The 20,520-nt window shown below is 41.8% G+C and overlaps 1 protein-coding gene across 1 annotated transcript in view; it reads left to right on the plus strand.

Annotated features, from left to right (window-relative positions):
• The window catches only part of LOC124280949 (cilia- and flagella-associated protein 74-like), a 55,950-nt gene that overhangs the window by 2,990 nt on the left and 32,440 nt on the right, over nt 1-20,520 (plus strand). Inside the window, 18 exon segments of the mRNA XM_046716955.1 lie at nt 267-401; nt 885-983; nt 1,652-1,756; nt 2,405-2,578; nt 3,889-3,999; nt 4,423-4,525; nt 5,152-5,309; nt 12,765-12,897; nt 13,173-13,286; nt 14,951-15,050; nt 15,052-15,072; nt 15,256-15,380; nt 15,841-15,960; nt 17,276-17,394; nt 18,144-18,210; nt 18,826-18,915; nt 19,813-19,936; nt 20,060-20,109. Of these exon segments, the coding sequence (XP_046572911.1) occupies nt 267-401; nt 885-983; nt 1,652-1,756; nt 2,405-2,578; nt 3,889-3,999; nt 4,423-4,525; nt 5,152-5,309; nt 12,765-12,897; nt 13,173-13,286; nt 14,951-15,050; nt 15,052-15,072; nt 15,256-15,380; nt 15,841-15,960; nt 17,276-17,394; nt 18,144-18,210; nt 18,826-18,915; nt 19,813-19,936; nt 20,060-20,109 (1,948 nt within the window).

The following is a 20,520-nucleotide window of genomic DNA, read 5'->3' on the forward strand; positions in this document are numbered from 1 at the left end:
CAAATGTATAGAGTGGACTCAGAAAAATACATATCCTGTGTCCCCTGGAACGCACAATGATGTTCACTCATAACAAGAAATATAAAGTTCATGTAATTAAAGTAATCATTAAACCTTACAATACAATCTACATCATTTCGTCACTTTACAGGACTGTCGTTTTTCATGTAAGGACCCTCAAATTAGTATGTGGGGGTCATCTGGACCCGTTATTTTGTTGGTCAAGGTAAACCGTGATTACATATTGTCTCATGACAATGTTTCAGTGAGCACCAGCACCCTGAGTCTGCTGGGAACAAGGTGACATACCAGGAGCAGATTCGGATGATTCACCTGAGGAGTCACATCAACCAGCTGGTGGAGAAAGTGGAAGCCCACCAGTACACAGCAGAGAAAACAAGGTCATTCAGCTCACACATGAATTACTGAAAATGATTGTCTCTGTGCAGAGTTGTGTCCCTTAGAATGGACAGGATGTGCTGATTTTGCAAATTTTTAACTTACCTTACCATAGGTCTTATGCATATTACCCCAAGCTCTGCTTAAAAGAGATCAGACAGTCGTTGGTTAAACAGTCGTTGATTCGCCATTCTCTAGAATGGCTGCCTCAAGTATCAACGAGTGTACAGGAACAGAAGTGACGTGATCTCCCCTCTCCGCGAAAGAGCAGTCTATCCAAAATCACTTTTACTTCAAGCGTACTGTGTGTCCAACGTTTTTGATTTCGCTAGTTCGCTGCTTACTGATTCTTTCAGATATATATATATTTAGATTTTAAGAATTTTATGTGACATCCTACTTTGACAGCACGGTTTGAAACAAATAATTGTCATTTTCTTATTCATTCACTCACTGTCTTTTCTTTCACTTTCTCTCATGTCCAGGGAGGAACAGAAGAAGTGTCAGAGTCATATACAGGAGCTGACTTCAGAGAGAGACAGGCTGTTCATGGAGATAGAGCAAAATGAAACAGATAACAACACGTAAGTTACAGATATCTTGATGGACATAAATCACTTAAGTTAGACATATTTCATATGGTGAATTCATCATCTTCAGTTACCATTGTTTGCTGGATGCATCTTTTCAGTAAACATTACTATGTATTCTTTTTAAAAATGTGTAATTAATCAACCATATTTTCGATCTAAGTGAAAGATCAGGAGTCATATATAAACACTTTGCCCATTTTCGCCCAATATATATGTTGTGAGTTAATTTTGGCAAAGTCTATCCATCAAGCACATGGGACATTAATTTAGATTTATTATGCATGGAATTTTGCTACGAATCGCTGACTGAATGATTTAGTGAAATATTGATATCAAATTGAACATCACATGTTGTATATGGGGCTGGAACGATTCACCCAGACCTCAATTCGATTCGATCTTCGATCCTGGACCCTCGATTCGATCTTTTTCTGTTTGATTATTCATACAAGTAAACATTGTATACAAATTGGATTATTAGCCTGGCATTAACCAACCACGTTTTGGATGTTTTGTAATTTCATTTAGTACCACTACATTCAGTTTGCGAAGTAATTTTGTTGCTTTATTTAAACAAATGAAATCCTACCTGTTACAATGTATATCCATCCAATCAGAAAAAATCTGGCTAAAGTACTGACCTCCATCTTGTTTGACAGAGCGGCACTGTACAGGCTGCGGTCAGCACATGAGAGAGTGTGCAGGGAAATCCAGGGTGAGGGAGACTTGGAGAAGGTGATTGCTGAGCGACTGGAGGATGCAGAGTAAGTGTACATGAACCTGTGAAGATCTGTGTTAGAATTGATCTTCAGTAACCCATGCTTGTCAAAAGAGGCGACTAACGGGATTGGGTGGTCAGGCTCGCTGACTTGGTTGACACATGCCATCGGTTTCCATTCCCAGTTGCGTAGAACGATGCTTATGTTGTTGATCACTGGATTGTTTGGTCCTGACTCGATTATTGGCAGACTGTTGCCACGTGAGTAAGTAGTGGAGCAAACTGCCTGCTCCTCAGGAGACACAGAGCTGTCCAATAAGGGGAGCAGCATGGGTGCACAGGCATATGGACAAGAGAGGCCTAGATTTTGGTTTACAGTTAAACTCCACTCATTCACTCACCACACCGAAGATCCAGGTTCGATTCCCCACACGTGTGAAGCCCATTTCTGGTGTCCCCCACCGTGATATTGCTGGATTATTGCCAAAAGAGGCATAAAACCATACTCTCTCTCTTGCTCATTTCCACTCAGCTGGTCGAATATGTATAAATATACAATTTATAGTTAAAAAAATTCAATTATGGGTAATCTTGTGGAGTGGTGGATTTTTGTGTGAGGTTTAAGAATTAAGATTTTTCAGATTCTATGTTAATTGTCTGACAGCTACCTAACATTTTCTATCGTCACTGATAGGTATGAGCTTGCAAAGACCGAGGTTGAACATGGCAAGTTTATCCTGATTGAGGCTGATCTGTTGGAGAGAGAGGAGCAGTTGGCTGCCGACAAGACAGCACAGGCGATGGTTCGCTTGAAAAAGGAACAGAAGTATGCTGATCAGGCTGGACAAGCACAACGCAAACGGGAGAGGTGAGGCGTGTGTCAAACTTTGTATTCAGTGTCGTGTGCCAACTGAGATCATAAATTATTTACAGTTTCATTAAATGTTTTGCTAATTTTGAAAAGGTTCAGGTGAGCTATGTGCAGGTTGTTGTAAAGATGTGCTTCTAATACTTCTGTATGAACACTTTTCCAGTTTTATGATGTAAACACAACACAACCCCAACCCTGCTGTTGGTTTCGAAACTCACGAGGTGATCAAAGAAAAAGATGATACTTCTGCATCATTGAAATGTAGACATATTGAGCTGAAACCCCAATCCCACACAACCCAATTCCTTCCCCACTGTTCTTTTTCTTCTAAAAATCACATGTGATAAGAAAAGAAGATGATACTTATGTATTATTGAAATGTAGACAGATTCCTCTGATGACCTTGCATCTGAAACATTTGAATTGAACCCCAATCCTACCCAGTCTACTCAGGTGTAAGAAATCTAAATTTGACCCCAGAATTCGACAACATGATTCACTATTGATAGTTTTAATAGACATAAACATGGTAAAACAATTTAAAAAATAACCAAAGGTATTGAATTTGGACTGAACTGTGGGTTAGTATATTGTTTTCCATTGCACTCAGCACTATTGTACCTGCATGTCTTTTTATGCTGGTCTGTGGATCATGGAATCTGAACCAGACTATCTAGTGATTGACACAAAGATAATTTACAGTCATAGGGATATGATTACATGCATCAATAAAGTCAGCTATCCTGAACTCCTAATCCCTTTATGCTCTTGTAACAAATATCAGTGTTCGCGTTAACACAAAATCCTGCAGCTTTCACGCAAATAAATCTATGTTTCAAGCACGATATTTTCTACCTGTGTGTTCTACACGCTAAGTATTTTGTGTTCTAGGAACATTAGTAACCGGAAAACGTATTTTCCCCAAGGTCAAACAACAAAATAAAACAAAGTTTCTCTCAGCTAATTTGACTTGCGAATGATGACAACATGCTCTGAAATGCGCTGAAATGACGTCTAAATTTCACAATTGTACGGGGGAACCCCGGACTCCCCGAGACACCTCTCCGCTTTCTGGCTCGGGCATACACCTGCATTGCATGCACACGAAAGATTCTTGGGGCTCTGCGTTTGAGGCTGTGGGCTGTGCTTTTTTTCCTACCGCGAACACTGAATATGTGCTGCAGAAGATGACCGATTGTAAAAATAAGGGAGCATTAATTATTTTCAGGTTTATGCTAGCTGTGTGACAGTCTGATAAAATCGTGATGGGAAATTATCTCATTGTTTTCTCCGTTACATATTGCCAGAGACCAGAGAGAGGCTATCAGGGCACGAGAGGACCGACACCGACATGCTGTAGAGGAGGCTAAGAGAAGCCAGGAAAGGGCCAATAAGTACCTCAACATAACCCTCAACAAGTGAGACAACTTGGATATGTTCGCACCATACACAGGAATGATGTCCATTTAAATATTTTAAATCTATGGCCTGACTAACCTGACTTATGCAATTAACAACAATTTATCAAGAACATTTGTATTTGTATATTGTTAAGATAGTAATGAAAGGGATGTTCGTGAGACCTTGGAACATAAATGATATTACATGCACTAAATATAAATGTATTAGCTCCATTTTGCATAGGCGGATCCAGAAGGAGGGTGCAGGAGTGCGCACCCACCCCCACCCCCTTTGTCCTGAAAGTTTATTAAATGACCATTGAAACTCAGGTGAAAATGAAGTGTGCACCCCCTCTTTTCTCAATAGTTTGCACCCCCCATTTCTCAAAAAGCTGTATCCGCCCCTGTTTTGGATGTCCATGAATGTTTGTATTTCTGCAGATTGCGGACCCGAGAGAAGGAGGAGGAGAACCGCTACGAGTCGGACATGAAGAAGAAAATAGAAATGTTGGTGAAACTCAAGAATGATATCGCAGCTAACAGGGTAAGTAATAAGAATTCACTGGTATTTTGTGTATTTTGGACAACGAACCTCCATGGAGTGAATGGCAATCTGTCTGAACACCGGCACTTACATTGCAATACATTGTACCAGAACATTTATGAACATGTGTCTTGTCGTCTTCTGACTGGTATCTCGTACAGTGGAGAAGTCACTTATGGCTGACCTTCACAGTGAAATAAGAAAGTACCCATCTCTCTCACTCTCCTCTTTCCTCTCTCTCCTCTTTCTCTCCACTCTCTCCTCTAACCTTTTCCTCTCCCCTCTTCTTTCCTCTGTCTTTCCTCTCTCCTCTCCTCTCTCCTCTCCTCTCTCTCTCCTCTTTCACTCCTCTCTCCTCTCCTCTATCTTTCTCCACTCTCCTCTCACTCTCCTCTTTCCTCTCACTCTCCTCTCCCCTCTCCTCTTTCACTCCTCTCCCTCCCCCTATTCTCTCATATAAAAATCATGTGATGGAGTTTTGTGTTCTGTTGCACATTTATCTCTGAACCGGTAAATGTGGCATCAACACAACTGTAATATTGCTTGATCATGATTATTAGTCATTTCATTGCTAAGCAACTCTTGTCACAAAGTACTTTCAATGGTTCTTCTTGCCTGAATTGCAGGAAAACCTCCGAGCACTCCGAGCTCGGGACAAGGCACGTGAGAGAGAGGAGACATTCATGGAACAAGAGGAAAGGAGAAGGATATCACAAGATGGAGGAAATCCAGATGAAGTTCTGCTGATCAAGAAGCGTCTGAATGATTTTGAGAGACAAAAAACGTGAGGAATTATACTTTTATCAGTTCACTTTCATTTCCTCAAAATGATTTTACATGGGAACTGATTTTTGATTTTGTAATGTTATACTCAGTCGAATAAAAGGCTGAAAAGTACCCTGAGTTCATTGGCTTTGAAGAAGAGTCAGTTAAACTGGGTATGTTCTCTTTTGTAGTAAATATCTTTTGTAGTAAATATATTTGTGGATCGCCATGCTCTATATCGATTGCTCATGCTATCAGTCATTGGTTTCCCTGTGTTGTACTGACTGCAGTAAAAACAGTGTTCACTCACACAAAAACAGATGTAATCATGAAGAGTCTCTTGTTAACCCACACAGTCACCATGAAAATTGTTTTCATTTGAAGTTTTGTATTGAGAAAAGATTTAAGATGTTCTTTAAATATCTGTTAGATCACATATCATTATCAACCTTTATTTTTTCTTATCCTGACTCATGCTTATTTGCTTGTCTTCTTCTTCTGGCGAACCTAGTGGAACACTTGTATCTCCCAATTGAAGTTCCCTTCAATAAAAAATCACTCATTAGTACTCACCACGAGTTACCTCCCTTCTGCAAGCGCGGGAACGAGGGCGCCACCCAAGCCCATGTGCCTCACTCTCTCCTTCTTCGCCCAGTGAGCTGGACGTGAGAGCGCCTGTGTCTCCCAACACACTATATCCTTTATTTATATTTAGTTAGTTCCTCTTATACGTTAGTATAGAGGTATTACTAGTATATTTATTCAATTTGCATTGATTATTAATTGTGTTTCTGCTGTTTATTCACGCTTCACCATGATTGTTCAGTAGGCTACATTAATGAAAATTTGCAGATTGTAAACTACGTTATTCTGATACCGATCCACATTTAAAATGCCCTAGTTGCATTACTCCATGTTCCTTTGATTCTCGTTGTAAATTGTGTATCAATTTACCAATCTCTGCCTTTGACAAATATTTATGTTCCGTTTATAGACGGAAGGCAGATAAATCTCGTAAACAGATTTCAAACATGGCTAATAGATCGCAAATTAATGTTCCTTGTCAACTGTTGATTGAGGACACGCCACCGGCTGGTGGCATGCCTGAGTTTCCCTCGGCGGATAAGCGTGGGACGCAGTCCGCTATGTCCAAGAAGCGACCTGCATCTCAAGAGCTGCCGTCTTCTCAGTCCAAGTCGAGGAAACCAGCCGTATCATCTCGTACACTGCGTACACCAAGATCTACACCTTCATCTAAAGGGAAGTCAACAAAATCTAATAATTTTGCCTCTGATATCTTACCAGTTACAGAATTAGCATTATATGATGATGATATGCCAATAATCATTCCAGAAGTTCGTCACAAGAAACGGCCCGTTTCTGCGACTGTCACCTCAGCGCAGATGAACACACAACCGACACTATCACCAGAAATTTTATCTGAGGGTCCCGTCACCTCTGCAGAGAGACATCCCTCATCAAAGCAGACCGCTTCAGACGACTTGATCAACCAGATAATGAGGGTGATGGAAGACCGCTACGGCTTACAGAGGCCTCAGAGCCACGGGCCTCAGAGCCCACCCCATATTAAGTCATACAGGGCCTCAGAGCCCCCTTTGGCTTCGCGTAGGGCCTCTGAGCCCATAGACGCGCCTCCGCGAAGGGCAACCCTGCCCGGAGTGAGCTCTTTGCATAAGGTATCCCAGGCCGCCTCCGCGAAGGAGCTAGAGCCTCACCTTTTGCAAGAGGCTTCACGGAGAAGGAGCGCTTTGCCGAGCATGCACCTTGTCATGCGAAGAGGCGTTCAGCAAAGCAAGCTCATATGTCGGATCGGACACTGACTCCAGACATTCGCGTAGGACGCGAAGGCTAAGTGGTTCTACATTGCCTAGAAGGCGTTCGCGTAGCCCTCAACGTTCGAGAAATCCAGAGCGTCTGCGAAGCCATCACCGTTCACGAAGCCCACAGTCTCCGTGAAGGATGTCTTCTCCAAGGTCTACATACACTAGCCACTCGTCAGTCCGTTCTCCTCAGTCCTCACATAGATCTTCTTACAGATCGAGGACTCCGACATACGACCATACGTCAGAGGAGGACGATGGTATCATTTTATCAGAGGCTGAGATAAGGTATTGGATGGTAAACGAATTACAACTGGCCTCCCCTTCTAAGAACGAGGATGCAGCCCAAACTTACCTGATGAAAGATGATGATGTAGATGCCTCCTATGGATCCTATCGCAGCCGTTCCTGCTAAACTGGATACAGCCTACTCCAAATCTACTAAAACCCATCCTACCCATTTACCGTTCCTCAATGCCAAGAGTTTTTATGGACATAATATGGAGCCCTTTTTCACGACTCAGGAGATTGATGAAAACTTTAAACTTATCAGTGATTCCAAGTCCAGAAGTTATAGGGTAGACGATCACAAGATGGCCCAGTTAGATACCATTTCAAGAAGGATGTTCTTCGGACTAGGACTATTAACGAGACTCTCCTCACTAAGTTCAAGAACTCTATGGATGAGGAGGACAGGATGATCTATTCAGCTCTACTTATGCAGAGAAAAGATCAACAATTCCTTACAGACCATCTTTCAGCACTTACTGAAACTACTACCATGACACGTCGGCAAGGATTACTAGCCTCCTGCTCTTGGAATAAACAATTCACAGAGCCCCTGTACACAGCTCCATGGTCTTCACCTTTACTGTTTGGTGGCAACATTAACAAGGTTTCCAAGGAAGTATCTAAAGATTCTAGAGAAGTACTCATGATTAGATCGATGGATACGTTAGCGAACGTCTTTAAACAATCAGCACAGAGGTACTCGGGTAAGTCTAAGTTTTCAGGGCTACAGAGAGCACGGGATAAGAAATTAGCGCCGCTAATAATCCCAAGGATTCTTTTCGATGCGCCTCGTAAAAAACAAGTTCAGAGGAGGATCAGCTAGAGGCAGATCATCCAGAGGTGCCCGTGGATTTAAACGATGAAAGTCAGGTTCGAACGACTGGAGTCTTCCACCCCAGTCGCCCCAGTACAACCTTCTCAAGTGGGTGGACGTCTACAACTACACTGGGAAAACTGGGGAATACTTCAAGATCCGTGATGTATCCAACATCCTTCAGCACGGATATCGTCTACAACTCAAGGCCAAGCCACCGTTAACAGTCAACCCACCAGGGTTCAACGTTCATCTGGCACAACTACCGATGCTAAGAGAAACAGTTCAGTCTCTACTAAACAAACAGGCCTTAGAAGTTCTCGATCAGCGAAACATCATACCAGGTTTCTACTCCCCAGTTTTCCTAGTGCCGAAGAATTCCAAAGAGAAGTATCGTCTCATTTACAACATGAGCACATTCAACAGAGAATTTCTATGCAAACCACCAGCGTTTTGCATGATACATTTACCTCAACTCCGTCATCTGATTCATCCACTAGATTACATGGTAAGTATAGATCTGCAGGACGCATACCTACACATTCCGTCTGGAAAGTACTTCCCTTCGGAATCACTTTGGCCCCATGGGTATTCACAAGAGTAACCAAGCCTATTGTCTCATACGTAAATCGTCAAGGACTGCGGAATGCATTTTACCTAGACGACGGTATACAGGTGGATCTAGATCCACAGCGTCTCAGACTACAGCTGAACTTTACAATCAAGCTACTAACGCAGTTAGGCTGGTTAGTAAATCTACTCAAGTCGGACCTAGAGCCCACGCAGGATCTGTAGTTTCTAGGTATACGATTCCTTACGGCTCAGAATCGTATGGTAGTCCCGGAGGACAGATGGATCAAGATACAACAACTGATCCCCCAAGCCCTACTCTCTCCGTTACCACTACTGGGACTACTCACATCAGCTCAAGACTTGACACTCAGAGGCAAGCTTCAATTGCGTCCATTACAAGTCCTCATCAATGCCCATCTCGAGGACCCTCTACCGTTCAGTCTACCAGATTACGTCAAACCACATCTACTCTGGTGGACCAAGAGATTGAATGTTTGCGCAGGCGTCTCCTTAGTAGAGCCGGAATCGAAAACACATCTCTACGTGGACGCGTCACTAAAAGGTTGGGGAGCCCACCTTACCAGCAGGACAGCGTCAGGCCTATGGAGCATTCAAGAGAGCTTATGTCACATAAATCTGCTAGAGATGCAAGCAGTCATAAACACCATAGGTCACTGGAGCAACCTGTTACAGAACGCTCAGTTAATGATTCACACAGACAACTCAACAGTGGCGTTTTATGTGAACAAACAAGGGTCAACAAGATCACTGAATCTACTCACTCAATGTTTCAGACTGTTCGAATTAGTCGACAGTCTAAACATACGTAACAAAGCCTGCCACATTCCAGGAGCAAAGAATGTGTTAGCAGACGCGCTCTCTCGGCCGCACCAACCGTCGCCGACAGAATGGATGCTCCACACAGAGATATTCAATCAGATAATCATGGAAATCCTCTGATAGACCTATTTGCCACCCGATTCAACAATCAACTGACAACCTTCGTATCGCCAGTGCCAGATCCATTAGCCTGGGCAACGGACGACTAAGCACATCGTGGAGGAACTAAACGATAACGCTTCCCCGCCTCCTGCGTTAATCCCACAAGTCTTGCTAAAAATCAGTCAAACGAAGAGCCTCGATCTCATTTTGGTCTCGCCTTACTGGCCAGCAAGAACGTGGTTTCCAGACCTCATACTAGGAATCGGAAAACCACTACTTCAGCTCCCACTACGCTCCAATCTACTGATACATCCGCACACCAAACAAGTGCACAAAACACCAGAAGCATTCCGACTTCACGTGTGGATTGTATCAAGGCATGTTTGAATAAGAGAGGTTATTCCACCAGAGCGGCGAAGGCGGTCACGCTTTGCACTCACGTAACTCTACTGTGAACTTGTACGATGACAAATGGCTCAGATTTGTCAATTATGCTGCTAAGAAAGGATTTTCAGCCAGATTTGCTACACATCCTCAAGTGGCAGATTTCTTATGTTTCCTACGCCAAACTAAGAATCTAAAAGGATCTACACTGTCCACTTATCTTGCAGCCATAAGTTCAGTCATAACTATGAGAACGGGAAGCCAAATTGACTAAAACACCAGAGTTACTCGCTTTGTTACGTGCCTTCGATTGGAAGACCAGAAACGGAAGTTTCAAGCGCCAGCCTGGGATCTAAATGTTGTACTTCAACACCTCACAAGTGAGGCTTATTTAACCATTGTTATCTGCGCCATTTCAATCATTGACCCACAAAACCTTATTCCTGCTAGCGCTAGCTACTGCCGCCAGGATGTCTGAAATTCACGCTTTGGATTACGAGAGAACACGATTTGATGATATTCATAACATCGCCATCTGGGACTTCGGGCTGGGATTTTATAGCAAAAATCAACTACCAGGTCAACCAGACAGGTTGTTCCATGTCCCAGCTCTCTCATCCATACTTGGACCGCAGGATACGATGGACTTATCACTTTGCCCTGTAATGCGTGCACTGAAAATATATCTCCAAAGATCCAAGCAAAGTAGAGGGAAATTCAAAAGATTGTTTATCCCTATATCTACCGCCTCACAGACAGAAGTGTCAGCAAGCACTACCATTTCTATTTGGATCAGAACTGTCATACTAAGAGCCTACAAGGCAGCTGGACTGGACCCTCCAAGTGCTGCTAATCCTCACGTAAATTAGAGCACTAGCTTCAACTTTGGCTTTACATGGAAATTGCTCATTGAATACCATTATGGAGGGATGTTTTTGGAGATCCCGATATGGTGTTTGCCAACCACTATCTGAGAGATATCACCACCAAGGACGCCTCAGGTATCCACCATTTCGGGTCCCATGGTCCTCGCTCAACAGTTGACAGTTCCACGGAGAAGATAAGTCTATCTGGTTGATTTTATACTTATCTGATAACAGTACTAATAGCTACATGCTATCTATATATATTTGCTTAAGTTAAAATATTATCTTAAGCTCAGTACTATGATTCTATATCATAATATATATATACCTACAACTCTTACGAGTTTCTACTATTATATATATGTTCAGCTTAAGTGTCTATCCTTAAGCTCGGTCATATGTTCATTTCATAACATGTATTAGTATCAAACTCTCAGTAGTTGGTTACTATTATACAGCTTAAGTTATCATTATATCTTAAGCACAATTATGTTATAGCTTATATATATGCATATTGTAAGCTTACTACTTTGGTTCTTATAAAAGTATTCATTATAAACTATCAACAGTTTATACTATCACATTAATAGCTTTAGCTTAATTAATGTTCTATATACTTTTATTATATTCAGTAAATTGTAATAACCTTCTTTAAAAGGCAGCTGTTAAATTAACAGCAGGAATTCAGTTCAGTGCCTTCATGAAGTTCCCATAGGGTTTTACAATCATCTCAGTTCAAATCACTAATTAGTAAAATCCAAAGTATATATAATCCCACCTCCTAATCCTGTAGGATTCTACAAGAAAATAAGCATGAGACAGGATAAGAAAAAATATGAAATTTTTAGAGTAAAATTAATATTTGTATACTTATCCTGACTCATGAAGTAAGCCCTCCCGTCCTCCCCACTTAACACTTTGGATTTCTCGGGAAAAATAAAGTGTTGGGCTCAAAACAAAAAAGGAGAGAGTGAGGCACATGGGCTTGGGTGGCGCCCTCGTCCCACGCTTGCAGAAGGGAGGTAACTCGTGGTGAGTACTAATGAGTGATTTTTTATTGAAGGGAACTTCAATTGGAAGATACAAGTGTTCCACTAGGTTCGCCAGAAGAAGAAGACAAGCAAATAAGCATGAGTCAGGATAAGTATAAAAATATTAATTTTACTCTAAAAATTTCATTCTTGTTTTGAGGACAAAACTATTCTTTATTTTTTCTATATTTTTCTATCAATGATTTCCCAGGGTATAATAATGCCACTGAACCCATTTGCCACCATAGCTTCATTTTGAACCTGAGTCAGTTGGCATAGGACTAAAAGTAGCTGTCCAGTCAAATTACTCAGACATGCAAGAGAAATTCTCTCCTGAGAGACTGGAGCCATGATATCACTTACGAACAATCTCTGGTGGTGAATGGGTCTAGGGTCTTTATAATGATAAAATGGCATTATACTACAGTGGATATTTGAGTGAGTGAGTTGAATTTTACGCCGGACTCAGCAATATTCCAGCTATATGGCGGTGGTCTGTAAATAATCCAGTCTGGACCAGACAATCCAGTGATCAACAGCATGAGCATCAATCTGCTCAATTGGGAACCGATGACATGTGTCAACCAAGTCAGCAAGCCTGACCACCTGATCCCCTTAGTCGCCTTTTACGACAAGCATGGGTTACTGAAAATCAACATCGAACCTGGACCTTCACGGGTTGGATAATTGAGGGTGCTTATTACAAGGGACTTTGATTTCATCTATTAACAGTCAGTTCGAGGATGAGCAGGTCAAAAACAAGAGTGAAATCCTGGGGAGGATTCTGTTGGAGGAATCGCGCATGCGTCAGAGGAAGAAACAACAGCCCCAGCTGTGGGATGACCCGAAAAGACACATAGCAAAGGTACATAACTTTCAGGAACCCTTTTGAGAAAAGGTGATGCACAGCCTTTTCGGAAAGGAATGATGCTCAGCTTTTCTTGGAATGCTTGGCATTTTGGGAATATAATTTATTTTTGCCCCAAACTATTTTCAGTTGCAAAATCGTTTCTCTAGAATAGATCATAGTATTTTCTTGAAGCACTGGTTTTGTAGGTATATGTGTTCATGGAATGACAGATACTGCCTGAATTTGTTATGAAACGTTTCTGATATTGTCTCATTATCTTATCATTGTAGATGGTTGAGCCCCACAAGAAGAAGACTCTGAAAGTGTTTGAGGAATATACCAAGATGACTGACGGTCCCAAGTCAGAAGAAACGTTGAGCTTATCTCCTGATCTTCAACCAGAGGTGAGACCTTCAGTTCAGGTCCCCAAAACAATCGTATCACTACGTAGCGGTGGGGTAGCCTAGTCGTTAAAGCATTCGCCAGTCACACTGAAGACCCGGGTTGGATTCCCCACATGGGTACAATGTGTGAAGCCCATTTCTGGTGTACCCCGTTGTGATATTGCTGGAATATTGCTAAAAGCGTAAAACTAAACTCACTCGTATCATTACGCTATTTGTAAGCCTATGATAAAGTATATAATTACGATAGGTCATAACTTTACGAACACTTTGTGGATTGGGACCCTACCATAAGAAGATCTTAGTGCTCTGACGAGTTTAAGTCAGTGTTGAAGTGGCGGCATGACTATAAGTGAATCACCTTGATTATGTTTGTAGGTTTGACAGCACCATACCCATGCTCATGGGGTTCACCAAAGACTTGCATTGCATTCACATTATCATCTAATAGAATGTGTTATCAGTGCAAAAAAGCAGTCTGATAAACTTCGTATCCAAATCTGATAACTATGCAAACAACGTCAATCCACGAACTACTTTCTCAAAACTCCATACATGCCATGCGAATCCTAAAATGTTAACATATCATTGCTGACGTCCCCGCGAGTTTACATTGCGTGGACGAGTTTGTAAACAAACATGGCTGCCCCCATTATCAAAATTGGTGATTCTGTAAGAACTGATGACAGAGGTTCTGGAGTCGTTACTGCAGTAATTGACTTTGGAAAACATGAAACGTAGAACTTCGTTCAGATTGAAGGTACAGATTATGAGGCACAAGTGACAGGCTATCATTTAAGAAAGGTACCAACCAAGGATTTCGATCTATTGATCACAACAAAGAAGACGACGAATCAATTCCGTCAGGTATCAGAAACTGATACTGATGAGGTGATTACCCGCAATGAAAATAGAAACACTACCAAGAAAACCCTGCCTTATTTTGTTGTTCTTTTTAGACAGAAAGATCTTATTTTAAGCATGAGTTATGTTTGCACTGTATTAGCGACTAGTCACAACCATATGCTGCCATCATGAACGACCTTCACCTTGGTGTACCGCTAAGTATTCTTACACGTATGCTTGATTCTCTTCACATATAAATTCACATACGATTTGCTTCTATTTTAGAGTAATTTTAAGAATGACATTATATGATAAAGAGATTATTAACCGAGTGTGTTTCCGTATCATTAATATCCTATATTAGGAATTTATCAAACTTTGATAGAACTCAAATGCTGTTCAATGAGGCAACAAATGGAACTCACTCATATTGTTATCAGAAAATGACTTAGAAGATAACAGGAATACTTCATCTAAAATAGGATATGTGGTCAGTCTTCTAGAGTCATTTGTATATCGATAAGTGGATGTTCAAAATGAGTTTTTTGAATAGCCAGCACCGATGCTTCTTCCAATGGGGCATCATATTCTTGTCTTATATGTCTGATACTGCTAACTACTATTTACTCCAGCGGAACGGGAACTCACTGAGAGAGGTTTTCCTCCAAGGGTTAAAAACCCACTGGGCCATTGGATTGACTTGTTAGTAATAAACCTTTGCAATAATCTATACAATGTTTTTCTGTTCCTGCTGATTTCAGTTCTTGTTATCTGTACATTTTTCTGAATTGTATTAAACCGTGTTTTGTTGTGATCAGAAGCAGGATGGAGTGAAGGATGACACAGAGGACGAGGATGAGAGACAGGACACATTCCGGGAGATGGGCATCTCTCATAAACTGCTCGACTCTAGTGATTCCAACGCCAGGGGACAGTGAAGGTAGGATGGGCTCCCATCTCAGTTACCATGTCCACTATTGACAGTGACAGAACCAGGCCTACCAAAGAAAACATTCCCACTATGCAGAAAAACGCTGAAAAGTCCACATTTATCGTGGAAATAGCAACATAAACATAATACCTCGCTACTGAAACAATAAAATGGTTTTCATCGTGATTCCAGATGACCAGCATGTCAACTTGGCCAAACCAGAGTTTGAAGGTTTGTGGGACCAGCACAAACCGTACAAGGTGCCCAAAGATGTGGACAGTCATGTCAAGTTGCCAGGAGCCAGCAAGATGGACCAGGTGAGGACTTGCATACATGGCTCAGTAGTGTACGTTATCACCATTCACTGTGTAGTTCCATCCTTGACCTGTCCAGAACATTGGTTTAATTTCTGGTGATGGGAGGGTAGCCAAGTAGTTGAAGTGTTCGCTTATCAAACCAAAGGCCATGTTCGATTCCACACATGGGTACAATGTGTCAAGCCCATTTCTGGAGTCCCCTGCTGTGATATTGCTGGAATATTGTTAAAAGCATAACCAAACTAAACTAAACCCAATATGTCAGATCCTTGTTTGTACATTTTGCATAAGTAGAAAAGTGTCATGACCTGTGTTACCTTGTATGTTTCTTATCACTATTATCATCACTATTACTATCATTATTATTGTTTTTGTTGCTGGAATGGTTATTATTGGTATTGTTACTAGTATGTAGTGTTAGAAGGTCATTTTAACATGATACCTTGTCATGTTGAACCAGGAAATCCTAGCCAAGGTTTTGGACAAACACCGTGAGGGTATCATTGTGAAGCAAGTGGCTGCTGGGAAGGAGTTCACAGGCTGTCCCTTCTACAGCAAGCCGGACATCATACACTTCAAGGTAAGAGCACCTTCTTGGAGGCCATATTGGGTACTCATAGCTCCGTTCATGCTCTTGAGACAAATATGGCACTATTTCCTTTTAACGATGTCTTCACTTCACTTTGCTGCTTAAAGAAAATGCAGTTAGGGGCCGTTCATAGTATGTGGCTGGGGGTGGGGCTGGGGGGTTGATGATGATGATTTTAAAGGGAGGTCTCCCATTTTGTTCTGAGAAGGTAGGGAGGGTCATTAATTTTTTACACATGTACTTGATGGGGTCAGCCGTTTTGTACATAAAGATATTTTTGAAATACACTTACATGCAGGGGGGTCACTTACTTTGTACATAAATCTTGGGGGGTGGGGGTGTCATTCACATTGTACATGCTTCTCCATGTAAATCATCATCTCCCCCTGGCCATATACATAAATTATGAATGCTCCCTAAGCTAGAAAATGTTCACCTGCTTAATTTTCATGGAATGTTATTGATGCAATGTTTACTTGCTAAATACCTAGGTATATTTTGTGAAAGATACTGTTTGTTAAGTATGTTCATATTCTCATCATTCCTTAGATGTTTGTCCAGTATACTTATTAGGGTTGGGTATTGCCAAAATTTCCGTATTGCGATATATTGTGATATGTGTTGGCGTATTGCAATATGTATTGCAATATATTGTGAAAGTGTTACAGATGGTTTAAGGTAATGAAATTACTGTTTCCTTTCTTTTGAAACAATGCCACTGGCCACTGTCAGAACTCAGATGTGATTGTACAAGAGATCAATTGAAAATGTTTCCAAATTGAAGACTTCACTCTAAAGTTTGCAACTCGAGAAAAAGCGTCCAGCGGCGTCCCCCATTTTGGTTTGTTTATCAACGAGTGCCGGTACCAATCTATATGCTTTAAAAGTCACGCAAATGCAATTATATGGCCAATAAACACTCTCAAAACTATTAATGTATAATAATATAAAGGATATACATCATCACGAAAATTACCGATCTTGGTCACGGAAATTACCGATCGTATCGGGTGAACCGGTTCGCGAAAAGTGTGCCGCAATATATCGTATTGTGAAGTTCGAATTGCAATATACCGGTTAAGCGGTATTATCGCCCACCCCTAATACTTATGCAGTAGTACACACATAAATGGCTGAAAAAGATAAACAACTCAAAAGGGAGGTTTGTTATTAGGATTGTGTTTCTAAGTGTACCTTAAACTCTGGGGACTCATAAGTACTGTTTGACTTGATTCATGCGAAGTTTTACTACAATGAATTATGCAGACTTTGTTTGCTGTGTCTCACTACATGTTCCTTCATCTAGGACTTCAACGTCGGCCACTGCTACAAGAAGAAGGTGATACTGACCAATGTGTCGTACACAGTCAACTACTGCAAGTTTGTAGGCATCACTGAGAGGCTCAAGGACTTCATACATATCGAGTGAGTCACACAGACTTCCACTAGAGTCAAACTGATGAACTGCAGATAATGATAATAATAATATGGATTCTTATATTGTGCTAAACTCCACACCAAAGTGTGCTCAAAGCGCTAACAGAGTTCCACAGTTCATAATTACCCCGGATAACCCAAGCTGATTGTGAGGCGCTAGAAGTGTCACATAACTTATCCCACCTGGTACCCATTTTCTGCTGGGTGAACAGAGGCAATCTTGAACAAACTCACTTGTCTAAGGTGAGACCACATGTATCACATGTGTTTCATTGTGAAGCAGGACTAAAGTCCGAGAAATTGTCAAGAGTCAAGCTGCCAAACACATTATGGGTAATGTGACCAAGTAGTGGAATTTGATTTCTTCAAGGATTAGCAGCCCAGATCAAACATTCGTCTGAGTTACTATTAGAGTAGAGCAGGTCTATCTGTTGCAAGAGACAACTGAGATTGGTGGAGGGTGGTTACCATGGCTGATGTATACTGATTCTGATGCATGCCCTTATTTGTACCTTGAAGTGTACCCAGATGTGTACCATACCACCTTGGTATGATGTAATGTGTACCTGTTGTATACCCTGATGTTTTCTTCAACCCGAATGTACCCCTATCTCTACTCCCATGAGTACCCCTTTGTGAACCCCTGTGTGAACCCTCTAATATATACAGCTGAAACAATACTGTCTGCAGCCTGACTTCACTCCCTATTTATGTCCATGTGAATATTCAACTTTCAGCTTTGACCCGCCTGGTCAGATGTCAGCTGGTTTGACCTGTGAAATGATGGTTACATTCAAGCCAATGGTAAGTGAATATTATCGAAAGATTCTGCAGGAGAAAATGTCCCTTGTTAATATTGCTTCTAAATGTGTAACATTCAATCCCATGGTGAGTTTTATGAACATTCCTGCAGGTAAAAGCTGTCTCTTGATAATATTGTCTCAAAATGTGTAATAACTGTTAGTTCTTGTGACAGTATGTTTGTATCACAAGTACTGACACATGTTCTGTGTGTATCTCAGAGCACAAACATCTGAGTTCCACAAACCATACACTGAATCAGTGTTAAAAATAAGGCCCTTCCGACCGCCCGAGACAGGAAAGATTTCTGATGGATGGTCTAAATTTATAGCTAGCCAGCCCAATGGTCAAGTAACATTTTAGATAACAGGTTCCATACATCTGAGTAATTTTCTTTGGATAGTCTGGTCTGGTTAAATACGTTGTGGGCTGTTAACATTTTGAAGTTACCACCCCGACGTCTGGCTGGGTTTTTAGCTTATTTCATACAGTGACCGAACATCATACAAACTCCACAATTCACAGACTGAATAATTTCAAATAAATTTCTATACCAAGTGTTTGTTGTTTAAGGCATGAGATGCTGTGTTCATTTACTTTGAAACAATTAATCCACAGATCAACGAGGATCTTGTTGGCGAGGTCAACTTCCTGTCCCAGACGGGGCCTTTCGCAATCCCACTGCGATGTACAACCAAGAAGTGTGACGTAAGTTATGACCTGTAGGAAGGGAGGATAGAGGTGGATGGGGTGTGTGGAGGGAGGGAGGAAGGGAGGGTGAGGGAGGTGGATGGAGGAAGGGAGGGTATAGGTGGATGGGGTGTCCGGGGGATGAGGAAGGGAGGATAGAGGTGGATGTGGTGTGTGGAGGGGTGAGGAAGGAGGATAGAGGTGGATGTGGTGTGTGGAGGGGGAGGGAGGGAAGGAGAGGTGGAGGGGACTGGAGTGGAGGGGGTGGAGGAAGGGAGGGTAGAGGGTGGATGGGGTGTGTGGAGGGGGGTGAGGTGTGTAGAGGGTGATGGAAGGGAGGGATATGGGTGTGTGGGGGGAAGGAAGGGTGAGGGAAGTGGAGGGGATGAGGAAGGGGATGGGGGTGGGAGGGGGGTGTGGAGGGGATGAGGAAGGGAGGATAGAGGTGGAGGGTGTGTGGAGGGGTAGGAAGGGTGGAGGAGGATAGAGGTGGAGGGTGAGGGCCAGAGGAATGGGGTGTGTGGAGAGGATGAGGAAGGGGTGTGTGTACAATCCCAGTGCAACAGAGGATAAATATTGGAACAGATGAACTGGATTTTCTGAGTGCGATATTAACCATTGACCAGAGGTGGCTACCTGGTATAATATGGCTGATGTATTGCTTATTTACTTATCAATGCTAGAAAAGCTACAGTTAGTCTCAGATCCTACTAGTTCATGATTATTTTTCATAACCCTTTTATTTGTCCACATTTTTGTTTCTGGTTGTTCGGAAAAATATAATTGGTTTCTGTTGTGACCTGAGATTATACAGATTCTAGATGATAAAATAAATTGTTGTGAGTTGTTGATTTTAAGTATTCATAGTGAAACAATTTAAACACTGTTCTAGTGAAGGATGTTTCTGTGTTTCAGCTCCATGTTGACTCGAAGATTGTGGAGTTTGGTACCACCGTGATTGGAGAGACACTCAAACGTACTGTGACTCTTAGCAACAAGGGAGCACTTGGAACAAAGTTTGAGTTCTTCAAAGTCACAGGTTAGCGAATGGTGGATTTTCTTCAAATTAAAGAACTTTTTGGGGCAAGACATATGAGAGAAAATTATTATGTTATCGATGAACTTGTGTAGCAATGCCTACAGTGTTGAATGTGTGTTACAGGGATGAAGCAGAGAACATGCACCACAGCTGAGACTTCACTTGGAAGACTGGTAAGGCAATGTTTTCTATATACAACACATAGGTTTAATCCATGAAGATCCGGGTTAGAATTGGTCTTCAGCAACCCATGCTTGTCGTAAGAAGCAACTGGGGCGGTGGGGTAGCCCAGTGGTTAAAGTGTTGTCTTGTCACGCCGAAGACGTGGGTTCGATTCCCCACATGGGTACAATTTGTGAAGCCCATTTCTGGTGTCCCCCGCCATGATGTTGCTGGAATATTGCTAAAAGTGGCGTAAAACCAAACTCAGTCAGTCAGTCGTAAGAAGCAACTAGTGAGATCAGGTGGTCAGGCTCTCTGACTTAGTTGATGCATGTCATATCCTAACTGCATTGATCGATGCTCATGATGTCAATCACTTGACTGTCTGGTCCAGACTCGATTATTTTCAAATTGCCATCATA

This window comes from Haliotis rubra, unplaced genomic scaffold, assembly GCF_003918875.1.
Source record: "Haliotis rubra isolate DU_JTF1 unplaced genomic scaffold, ASM391887v1 Scf277, whole genome shotgun sequence".
NCBI lineage: Eukaryota > Metazoa > Mollusca > Gastropoda > Lepetellida > Haliotidae > Haliotis > Haliotis rubra.